The 13,017-nt window shown below is 39.1% G+C and overlaps 1 protein-coding gene across 5 annotated transcripts in view; it reads right to left on the reverse strand.

Moving 5' to 3' along the window:
• Positions 1-13,017, reverse strand: part of BANP (BTG3 associated nuclear protein) — a 158,717-nt gene that overhangs the window by 83,977 nt on the left and 61,723 nt on the right. For all 5 annotated transcript variants that reach the window (XM_075039866.1, XM_075039865.1, XM_075039869.1 and 2 more), the window contains one exon: positions 5,819-5,986. In XM_075039866.1, coding sequence (XP_074895967.1) covers positions 5,819-5,986 — 168 coding nt within the window. The remainder of the gene's footprint in view (positions 1-5,818; positions 5,987-13,017) is intronic.

The raw sequence follows: 13,017 nt of genomic DNA on the forward strand, positions 1-13,017 counted from the left end.
AATCAAAGCCATGTGCTACATAAACTTTTATACACAACAAGTAGAAAAAGCCTAAAAGTTTTGACATGTCAAACAAGTACATAAGACTGCAGCTCAAGAATAGCAATCCTCTTTAGATGTAAATAATTCAGAATTATTCATTATGTGGCCAATAACTCATAAAAATCACAAAATCACAGAACAGATGAGGTTGGAAGTGACTTCTGGAGATCATCTAATCCAATGCCCTTCCTGAAAGCATGAGCAACCAGAACCAGTTGCTTCAGACTGCATCCAGGTGGATTTTGACTGTCTCCAGGGGAAGTGTTTCTGTAGCTTCTCTGGGCAACCTGTTACTGTGCTCAACCACCCTCAAGATTCCTCAGAGCCACTGAAATCAGTCACATCACAGGGAGGTGAGTTTCAGGCTGCTATTTTTTTTTTTTTTTTTTTTTTAAATGAGGCAAATTAATTACTGCTAAAGCACAGCTCTGGAAAAATCAAGTCGCCTAATTCATAAGGGAGGACGTCCAGCAGGGCAATGACCATGCTGATTTGAGACTATTTCAGGACTACCAAAAACATTATTTTTAATGATATGCAGAGATGTTCAACAATTTTCACTGCCAAACAGAAAATACTAAGTTATTCTAGACTTTTAGCAGACCAGCATTTAAGAAAATACTCTGTAACGCATAAGAGAATGGTGCTCCTTTTGTAACACTTGAAGAAAGTGCCAATAAATTTCTGCTGATTGAAACATGTATTATTATACTACAATTCAACAGAAAACTATCTTGCTATTACCAGCCCCTAGAGATAGCTGATGAAAAATAGTACTTCAAGCCAATCAAACACAACAGTTTTGGATTTGAGCCTTTTTTTTGTTGCACCTCTTGGTCACAATTTTAAGACGAAATACTACAATCACAAGTTCAGAAGTGGAAAAACCTTACCAAACTCTGGAATAAGTTCATACAGGGCACGTGGTGTTCATTCATTCACACTCAGGACATTGAAATCATAGTTAAATCTCTTAATGATGTTTTCAGAACAGCTCAGCTGCATGGCAGAAACCATGATACTATGCATCTATTCAAGGCATCTGTTGATGGCAATAGTGCATCTCAAAAAGAAGTGCTTTCTGAAGACTTCAGGAATATATTCTAGGGTAAGCCCTAAAACTTCCCTAGGAAATTATCATCATTTAGCGAAGAATCATTGGGTTTAAGTACTTCGACAAATAGCTTAGGTTTATTATATTTAACCCAATAAAAGGGGTGAGTGTGTGTGTACGCTTTTCCCCCACGTGGCATAACCTGAAATGCTTGTTTACAAGATGTGAAAGTGCTTTCCTACTGAACGTGTGCAACGTCACTGTTGTATCTAAACTATCAGAGAACCTGACACACTTACCTTAAGGTGCTCAGTGACCTAACCTGACTAGTCACAGAACCACGCTCTACTAAATTTCCTGCTCAAACTAAATAATTATAGCTTCTCTGAATAGAAGTTATATAGCCTTATGCCAAGTGAGTGGAGCCAAAGCCAGAGCTTCTCAGAACAGCTCAGAGGACAGAACAGAAACTACGCTGCATATCCCTGCATCCTTCACAGGGTAAACATGACACAGTAGCCATTCACCATCTTTTAAAAGCCTTTTTTTTTCCCCATTATATCTTTTGTGAGAAGCAGCTACTATACTCCACCCAACAGATAAACAACTCAAATGCCTGTTATATGTGAACTGACATGGAGCAACATACTACTCAGTGAAACCAAACACATGTATTCTTCTGCAGACAGCAGCAACCACAGCTGGGTGGAGACCTGACATAAAGCACCTAGAAGCTGATCTTAATAGCTATAACTAACAATAGTGGGAAAGACAGTTTCTCAAGTAGCTGAATTTCAGACCATTCAAGGCTCACCTTAAGTTGCCCCGTGAAACAAATGCTACCATAAAAACTGTCTGGGTTCATATGTAACACTTTAAAAAGCCATATTTGACAGCTATGTTGTCATAACTGTGAAATACAGACCTCCTTTACTGCAGAGCTGTGAAATATTACTTCTCTTTCCTGCTAGCTGGCAGCAGGAATTCTGCTATATCCACTATACAGTGTGTATAATAAGGAACAGATGCCTGTGAATTATGATGCTGTAATTCCATTGAGGGGTTCCAGGGATGTCAAACCACAAAGGCAAAGTCTGAGCGGTTCATGAAGTTACCTGAACAGAGCAGTGGAATTACAGCCCTGTCATGCAAAAGTTACCCTTTTAAACATATATGAATCTACATAATTTCCTTGCATCTTTCCTTCTCTTTCTTTTCCCTATATACTCACTCAGCCTTCCCTATATACTGCTCTCCTGTTTTTTATTATACCTCTTCCTCTTTCTTCAGGTGAAATACCACTCCCACCTGATTTTCAAATGCATATTAGTTTTTCAAAGGACCACCTGATTCTGAAAAGTGGTCTGTTTTTCTAAGAGCTTTTTCACAGTGGGTGCAAATGTAGTGGTGAATTCATCCAACATCTTTACAGCCTCCCAGAAAATGACGCCAGTGACATTCTGAGTAAAAGTAATATTTTAAAGAAAATTAACAAAATAATTTGAATCCATGGGAACATTTGCACATACCATTACCAAAGGCAGCCGTCAATGTTATTGCCGGTACTCTACTTCTGGCTACGTAGTCTATACAGTCCTGCCAGTGACATGCCAAGATGCCTCAGCTGACCTTCATCATCTTCAGGACCAAAGACATCTTTATAAGGACATGCAGCCACCTCTTTGCTGTCTAGGGGACTTGGGAGATGAGATAGCCTGTACAGCGGGAGACCCAGGCGGCATAAAAACTCCTGGAGAAATCCTAGAAGTTGATGTACCAAAGGCAGCCAGCTCAGCGCCAGCTAAATGAGCTAGCCTGGCCACACAACCCAAAATACTGAGGTGGCTCTTGCAGAACCAGCTCTTGAATGTCTGTACCACACCACTCCCACCTGCTCAGATAGCACGCTGCTGAAATCCCAAGAGTTAATTCAGGTGTCTTTGTAGCCATGGAACAATTTACTCACAAATCAGGTTAGTGGAATTGGGGGGAAAAAAAATTAGTTTTCAGCTTAACCACAAAAAAAACCAAAAAAAACAAACCCAAAACCACCAAAACTTACTATCTTGTGGCCTTCTGAAGACAGAATTCACTGAGCCCGAGTCTGTGTTCTACATCTCTACACTGGTCTCCCCAAATCTCCAAACCAGGAGATTAAAGATTAATATTTTTTAATAATAAATCTCCACAACAGTCAAGGAATATGGTCTAATGAGCACAGGCCCATAATATCCACTTACTACTGCATTTTTTATTCTAAAATACTGATTGCTAAGAGACTGCAAATAAAAATCCCATCAACATATATGGCTTATGGTTATCATTATGTTGATTAGTTGTTTTAATTTGAGAATTTTGGATATGATTCCTAGTTCCAGCACATAAAATTTTCCATTGAAAGCAGATTTTGGCATTCTTTGCATGAGATACAGTGGTTAGTGTTAACATGCAACCAAAAATTTTATGCAGGCAAATAAACTTACTTCCTTTTCTTTGGGCTCACTTCCAAAACACTGGTTTTAATATATGATGTACAAATGTCCCATAACACTGCTTTATATTAAAAGAATGAGCCAGAAATGTCCTATGAGAACACTTCTTAGGTCAGTATTTTTCATTTGTTATTATTATTCATGCTTACATACCTATATGGAAATATAGAATCACCTACAACATATTTAATTTCTTCAGAGAAAAATACTTCAGGAACAAAATTTAGCACGTCCTACTAAATGGTGTGAACACACTGAGAAAGATTTATTCACTTGACTCCTCTTATGAACAACAGTTGCAGAAACATTTTGACCTTCCACTGAAAAAAATGACCATGGTAAAAAAACCAACCAAACAAACCATATGATAGCACAAAGCTGCATGCACTAAATTTTTTCAGTTAACACACGCGCATGGACATTCTCAAGCATCTCAGTGAAGTCAGGCATTCAGATAACGTACAAATCAACCAAGCCAATCTCTCTCACACACTGGAATATACTACACTTTCATTTCTGGCAAATCTGTATTTTACTACTGTTTCAGAGACAGACTCCCTTCTCCCTCTTTTCTTTGTGAACACACACACACACATCTCGCTTCCTTTCAAGGATCATTAATGCACTGCAACCAGGAGCATGACTGCAATCTGTAGATGTAACAGGATTGGAAGCTCATCCTACCAGGGATCTACTTTGATACAAGCCCCATGAGGCTGCGAAGGACTCCGAATGTACCAGGAGGTGGTTTGCTTGCACTGAAGACCCATGATGATTTAACTACAAATGGTTAGCTTCACTTAGTACATGGATACATTCCTTGAGGAGCACTGTAGACATACATACACTGTTAAGAGAGGCCTCTTTGCCAAGGATAAATAGTACTTCCAAAAAAAATGCAATAATATAAAATCCACTCCAAAAATTCAATTGTGAGAAATGTGGGTTTCTCCATTTCTCTTTGTTACACAAAAATATTCACATTTGTGGGTCCTACATGCACCTGTTGTATTTACAACTTAAGATCAATATAATTTTCAGGTATATTGAAAAACAAATGGCATTATTACTGTAAGTTTCCATTTCTGTGGGGGTTTGTTTGGGTTTTGGGGGGGGTTATAGAATCATAGAATCATTTAGGTTGGAAAAGACCTTTAAGATCATAGAATCCAACCATCAACCATGCCCCCTAAACCATGTCCTGAAGTGCCTTGTCTACGCGCTTTTTTAATACCTCCAGGGATGGTGACTCCACCACTTCCCTGGGCAGCCTGTTCCAACGCATGACAACCCTTTCAGTAAAGAAATTTTTCCTAATATCCAACGTAAATCTCCCTTGCTGTAACTTGAGCCCATTTCCTCTCATCCTACCTCCAGCCACCTGACGGAAGAGACCAGCACCCACCTCACTACAACCCCCTTTCAGGCAGTTGTAGAGAGCGATCAGGTCTCCCCTCAGCCTCCTTTTCTCCAGGCTGAACAACCCCAGTTCCCTCAGCTGCTCCTCACGAGTTCTCTAGACCCTTCTCCTTGCTCTCCAGGCCCTTCACCAGCTTCGTTGCCCTTCTCTGGACATGCTCCAATGTCTTTCCTGTAGTGAGGGGCCCAAAACTGAACACGGTATTTGAGGTGCGGCCTCACCAGTGCTGAGCAAAGGGGGACAGTCCCTGCCCTGCTCCTGCTGGCCACACTATTTCTGATACAGGCCAGGATGCCGTTGGCCTTCTTGGCCACCTGGGCACACTGTTGGCTCATATTCAGCCGGCCGTCAACCAGCACCCCCAGGTCTTTCTCTGCCGGGCAGCTTTCCAGCCACTCTTCCCCAAGCCTGTAGCGCTGCATGGGGTTGCTGGGACCCCAGTGCAGGACCACCCAGCACTTGGCCTTGTTGAACCTCCTACAATTAGCATTGGCCCATTGATCCAGCCTGTCCAGATCCCTCTGTAGAATCTTCCAACCCTCAAGCAGATCAACCCTCCCTCCCAACTTGGTGTCATCTGTAAACTTACTGAGGGTGCACTCGATCCCCTCATCCAGATCATTAATAAAGATATTAAACAGAACTGCCCCAATACTGAGCCCTAGGGAACACCACTTGTGACCCGCCGCCAACTGGATTTCACCCCATTCACCACAACCCTCTGGGCTCGTCCATCCAGCCAGTTTTTTACCCAGCAAAGAGTACGCTTGTCTAAGCCATGAGCCACCAATGGGTTGTTTGGTTTTTTACCTGAACCACTGTAAGACGATGATGAAGGTGTTCGCCTTGAAAAGCTTTTCACAGCAAGACTCTGCCCTCGCTGTTTCCGCCTCCAAGCTGTTCGGCATTTGGAATCTATGCTTTGCTTGATTCGATACCAGTCAGATTCTGTGATTCCAAATTTGTAAAATAGGTGACCTGTAATTAGAGAGAAACACAAAGGGGTGAAAATCAGCATAAACCCCTATGTTCAGGAAAATGCACAGATGACACACACTGTCACACACACAAGGTGAACAAAGCAACTCTGAAAATTTTAGAACTACCCTCATGCTTGACACTGCCTAAAAGAATACAATGACACTACAAAAACCACCAAAGTCATACACAGTGATGAGATTTCAACAACTATTCACAAAATTAAGTCATCATACATATGCACAGTTACATATTTAAAAATGTCAGCGGTCTACGAAATTTTCTAATCTACACTTCTATCCATGGAAGCTGCACTATTACATTCAAGCTGTGCAACACTAACCAACAGAAGGATCCAGCACTCCAAAGCCAAAACTGGATAAATCTTTATTTCTCATTGATAGGGCCCCACAATATGCCTAAGTCTGATAAGTAGGAAGCCGTATAAAGCTCCCTATAAAAAAAACCTCTTTTAAAACTCAGTTCAAAATTCATCAGAATCCAATAAAAAAGCAATACAAAGTTAGAATCTTCTGAAAATGTTACTACTAGTATTAAGTCATTTGAAGAACCATATTATGCACTTTCCAGCATTTGGTGCTAAGTTGCCAAACTGTTATATAAACACAACATTGACTCGTGAGTTGAACTGACTATTTTGAAACAAAGCTCATACAGTTTGAGTCCTGCTGCCAACTCAAAACAGGTTCATTATCATGTGCAACCTCTGTACCCAAAGGGGAAGCCTAGTTATACAAGAAACAGAGGGAGCAAAAAGACTATTTCAGGTACAACAAGAAATGCTTGTTTCAACATCTGGACAAATGGCTTTAAAATTGGAAGGAAACATGTTGTGCATTGTCAGCTGTTTCAAGGTTCTCCTGATATTGCTACATACTTTTATCATTTCATTGTAAGTTTCAGAGTGGTTTATATTTTGCTTAAAGCATCAACAGTTGAGAACATTTGACTGTATGTTAACAGAAATTTATAATACTCATGGCTGCAGAAAAAACACTTGAAAAAGTACGCTCAAAGGTTCAAAACCCGTGAATGGAAAGATCTGAACATTTAACATTTGCTAAAACGTCAATACTTCTAAACTTTCCAGATTTAGATGTGCAATGCTGCAGTTAAAAAACAATCCAAAGCTGTAATATATGCTTTTACTTAACATGACTATGCTTGAAGGATCTCTAAGATTCTTATTTTCCTTTTGGTATCAGTTGCTCTCCATACTCTGCAAAGTAAAATCATCCTTTCAACCTACTGGTTTTTCAATGTCACTCTCAAACAGGATCCTGATCCTGTGAATCACAGAATGGTTTAGGTTGGAAGGGACCCTAAAGATCACCTAGTTCCAACCCCCCTGCCATGGGCAGGGACACCTTCCACCAGACCAGGTTGCTCAAAGCCCCATCCAACCTGGCCTTGAACACTGCCAGGGATGGAGCATCCACAGCTTCCCTGGGCAACCTGTTCCAGTGCCTCACCACCCTCACAGTGAAGAATTTTTTCCTAGTATCTAATCTAAATCCATCCTCTTTCAGTTTAAAACCATTACCCCTCATCCTATCACTACACTCCCTGATAAAGAATCCCTCCCCACCTTTCCTGTAGGCTCCCTTTAGGTACTGGAAGGATGCTCTACGGTCTCCCTTCTCTTCTCCAGGCTGAACAACCCCAACTCTCTCAGCCTGTCTTCACAGGAGAGGTGCTCCAGCCCTCTGATCATCTTCGTGGCCCTCCTCTGGACCCGCTCCATCAGGTCCATGTCCTTCTTAATTAGGGGGCCCCAGAGCTGAGCGCAGTACTCAAGAAGTACTTGCTTAAGCTATTGCATAGTCCTACGAACAGGATATGGTCTGTTCCTGTAAAACACATTATTTGAAGCCTACAGCTGTGAAATTCCAGGTTTGCACAAACCAAGAGCTTTGTACTTTCTGTGTATTATGAATGAGCCCAGCATCCTCAGAAAGTGAAATCTGCAGGTAACTGATCTAACATAGTCAAGTACTGTATCTCTTAAGTCCTCAATATTTTTTAAACACATTTATTTTCCAATGCTCTAAATTTTCTTATAGATCTGTTCAAAAATCAATTTGAAATAAAGTAGAGAACAAACAGGAGGAAGACACTGGCACAAAAAAGCTAATTCAAAAGCATTTTTTCAAGGTCTCAAGATTTCTCACTGGCAAGTGACAGCAAGCACGTTAGAGATTGCTTTACAACCCCTACATTATGTCTCCAAAAAGAGGGTGGGAGTAGGAAAGGAAGAAAATCGACTGAAATTATTATCATCTGCTGCTGTGCAGCAGTTTCCTTTCCATAGGTGTCAGCAAAAGGAAAGCACATTCTGTATTGTAAATACTGAGACCACATTTCTCAGTTTAATCTATTACTAATATGCACTACACAGAGAAATGGCTTTATAAATGTTTGCAGTAAAATCCAATAAAAACAGTTGTGCTTTAACTCTTTATACAACCTCAGCTGTCAGAACGTACAAAAATACTTGTGTAGTCCTACATAAAACACAGTCATATGCTCTGTGGTTACTTTGGAAAAATCTCCATATTTCATTCATAAATAGATTTTAATGACTTTCACGTTGTACGCTGCTCTGTTTAGAGAAGTGACTGAATCAATTGTAGGTCAGAGAAAACTCTCACAGAAAAGCAGTCTAGCTAGGGGTTTTAACTATTACAGTGTAATCCATAGGATATTCCAGGATGCCACTTAATTCAAAGAGAAATCAAAAGCAGTATAAATTATTTGGGACAAGGTAGTCTCAGGTGCAGTGAACTGTTCATACTAGGGGACCCAAGCATGTAGGATAAGAGCTTGAGAAAGATGCTTAGTGCCAGAGCTGCGACATAAAATGTCCCAGAAATTGCTCTATTGAGGAAAGACAGGGAAAGACCTTCTACTTACTGGTCACAAAAGCTATCATTTAATCAATGTGATAAGGAATGGCCATGAAATACTGGATAGAGACCCCACTACCTTCATGGAGAGAAGATGACTACAAAGAAAAGCATGGAAAATAGGTAACAAGCTAAACAGGGTAGAGTCAGAGAAGAAGGTTTTAGGATAGAGAGACCTAAGACATCAGGCACAGATTTTTAAAGCCAGGCGTGCTTATTTCTTTTCCCTTATTCATGAAATTCCTACTTAGCTGTTACAGTGATCGAAGGTGTAAAACTGCTATAGATGAAACACCTACTGTTTGCACAGATTTTTACCATAACTGCATACTCAGTCACAGTAACTGCATGTGCAAATTAGGCATGAAAAATTAGCCCTTAAATACATAGATAGTTGATATGAAGGTTAAATGAATTTCAGATGTATAAATCTACCCAGTTGGTGTTACAATCTAAAATGTTATTCTACGGATAGGTCTTTAGCAACCACATTTCATAACGGTCCACTGATGACTGAAGAAAAATCTAATGCTAACAACAGTGGAGTATTTTTTAAGCAGATAAAAAGTTTACCATAACATTAGAAATATGATTTACCTGTAGCAGAGAGATACATCCCGAAAACATGTGCAAACAATATTAGAAAACTGAAGCGTGCTGACTTTCTGTTCTCTATCCATAAATGATCACATGCAAGAGAGCTTTCAGCTGTGTCATTCTGAGTATGTCAAATAGCAAAAAAAGATAGAAAGGCAGTACTAAAGCAAGATACTGCAAGTAAGACATTTTACTTGGGTAAGTCCATATTAGAAAAGACAGAAATACTTCAGCGAGAAGGGATTTGACTTTTTTGGAACATTTGCTAGTCAAAAGCAGCAAGAAGCACTGTAATTTGTAAGCAGCACAGTATCTATGAGGCACATAACTCTGCTAAAAACACATAAAAAAATACATTCAGCAATATAATTCAGCACTTTGGCAAAAAGACAACAGTATTTTGGAAGACAGATGCACTTATACAAGAAGAGTGAAGTAAAAGATTTAGATCATCTAAGGATGGCTGACTGTGTTTTTAGCGATCCTTTTATTTAGGACAATGGATAGTTGCCGGTAACATTCAAAACAAAGGATGTGCTTGTTTTTAAACACTAAGGGTCCAAAGTTTGCTTTCTTTGGGAACCTCATTTCCTAAAGAAAGCTTTCTATGAAAACACACCAGAGACTGAAAATAGTTCAGTTATTTAATAAATTACAAGAGCTTGATTTCTATAGACCAGATACATACTAGCAGCAGCTTGGGAGACAAAAAGGTCTGCACAAAGAATTCAGAGACACACGCTATTCTGAAGTGCACAAAAAGGAAATCGCTTTGGTTTGCAAGAATCAATGTTCAAATCTTATCAAACAAAAGCTTAGGAGGAAGGCATGTGTGCCTCAGTGAAACTATCAAGAAGTCAGCTTTAAAAGCCAACAGGTGCATCATACTAAGTTTTGCCTTCCACATCCCAGATGAAACATATAGGACATTTTTGTCAAAGTTCTTATAAAACTAAAAAGATGACTGGCACAACAAGTTCTAGAATGCTTCTTGTGCACTGCAAAATAAATCTTTCTGTGGTTCAAAGCAAAAAAAGTTTGGAAATGCAGTGAAGATGATCTGGTACAAACACAAAGAACATCAGAAATTATGTCTGAAATGACTATACAGTCCCAAACTTTGGGGGCATCTAATGTACAAAATAGGGGGAGAAAGTGTTGGGTTTTTTTAAAAACTGGGCCAATTAGGAAAAAAAAGAAAACCCCATGAAAACAATGTTCCTGAGAAAGTAATCCTCTCTTTCTTAAAGGTCAGAAGTCAGTCAGCAGACAAAACAATCCACATAAAACATTAAATTGTAAAGAAATTTAATTAAGAACAAATTGAGGAGGAAGAGAAGACATTTCTAATATCAAAACCAGACATGAAATACTCCATCTTGATACCACATTCAAAATCAGCCTCCTAAAAAACAAACTTCATGTCAATAGCTTGCATTTGGATATTGCTAGGTTGTGCTGCATCCACTCTCCATGAATACCAGATTTCTTTAGCAAATGAAAAGGTAAATCATTATTTTCATGGACCTGGCAGAGTTCCCTTTGCTGCCCTTTATACTGAGATGGCACGGACTTTCCCTCTGTTATTGTTACATTTTGAAAGATTAGGGAAAGTATTACCACCAGAGAATCTAACAGCCACATGTATAAAATAAAGACATATTTACATTAAATGTGTAATCCAAACAGATTTGGTTAACTGTTCCTTCCATTTTCAAATTCAACATAATTTTTAAAGTCTAGAGAAAAAGCAACAGGATGTCATTCAAAATTCAAATGACTAAACTGATGAACAGAATCTTTTTTTAATTGACAAGAATATGATGGATATTATGAAAAACAAGGGCTTCAGATTCTGACTGCTCAGAATCATGAAGAGGGGCGATTATTTGGGGGTTTGGCTAACAAAACGCATTTTTTCACATAAGGGTCATGCATTTGGAGTTCTTTTTATTAAACGAATAGCATATGACAACAAAATCTGCTGTACTAAATATTGGAACAGCAGAGGAAAAAATTAAGCACCTCTGAAGTTACTTCTCGCGCCTTCAGGCTTCAATTCTTCAAACATAATTATGGTCATGCATTGACCATATTGAAACAATTTTGAAGAGAGTAATTGTTTACTCATTTGTCAGCTGGGGGGGGGGGGGGGGTAGGATCTGCACAGCTGGGAGGCAGTTTCCGCCTCCAAAACTCAGAAGTGTTTAGGGTTGGGCAAAGGGATGCAGGAGGGGAGAGCAACATCATCCTCATTCAAGGAAAACTCGCCCCGTTACAGTCAGTGGGATGGCAGAACCCTGGCAGCTTCTCCAACATCACATGCTTGTGAACGTCAATCACATCACCAGATAATCACTTTCCATAACATTGCTCTCGTCCACAGGCTAAACAACATCCAAAAAGAGATGGGGGGGAGCTGTTAAAAACTTGGAGAGATGGAGGAGGGAAGGAAAATTCAGCTACCAAGCAATTACTCTGTTTTCCATTTTATTTCTACAGTTTCTTTGTTTAACTATTACATTCATACCTTTCAAACAGCCATAAATTTATAGACTACTAGAGACTACAGTGAGCACATGTTACAGTACAAGCTATATTCAGGGGGTACTTACAGCCTCAAATACAACTGAAATCCTATTCTACTGCACGTACCTTAATAAGGATTTATTAAACCTGTGTCAGTAACCAGAATATTTTCAACAGTGAAATATAAAAATCAAACATTATAAATCGTTCACAAAAGCTGAACTTTTTCAGGAAATTTTCAAGTGTCAGCTTTTAAAGAAAAAAATGCCCTTTTTTCCTAGGTACAGAAGATATGATTAAAGAGGATTTCTGCAAATAAGATTCCATAGAAAACAGATTATTTTATTATACTCTTCAACTAAGTTATAATAATACATAAACCTCAAAATTCCATGTTAATCAAATCCCTTTCTACTTGGACAGTAGTAACTCAACTTTATTCTAGAGATCATGAGGAGTCTTAGGTAACTTTATAACAAAACATGTAATTGCTAATTTTACAACAACTGCTTTACAACAAATACCTAGAAATTGTTTACCTGTACTAAGAAAATTAAATGTCACGACAAGAGAGTAAAGAAATTCATAAATAGCACTAAGAATACAATTGAAAAAGCCAGACATGTTCAAGGAAACACTCCAGATGTGAAAAACGTCAGTGAAGTCAGTGGTCTTAAGTGCGAGCATGTGATTAGACAATTTAGGGAATAAGGACTAACTTTAGGGACACCAAAAAATGTTTTTTCCAAGGAGTGTATTGTTTATATTGCATAATTCTCCTGGCTTCCAGATGCCATCATGATGCGGGTGTTATATAAATACACACATCACCACATTAAGGAACCAAACTCTAGACATTGTATTTTCATACCTTGTACAAGATAACTGGAATAGAAGTGAGACTGTGGATGTCAATTTCTGCAGACTGAACTGACATCAGCCTATCAGCATCCCATTCCCACTCCCCAAAATCCCAGC

Source organism: Buteo buteo, chromosome 11 (genome assembly GCF_964188355.1).
Source record: "Buteo buteo chromosome 11, bButBut1.hap1.1, whole genome shotgun sequence".
Classification (NCBI taxonomy): domain Eukaryota; kingdom Metazoa; phylum Chordata; class Aves; order Accipitriformes; family Accipitridae; genus Buteo; species Buteo buteo.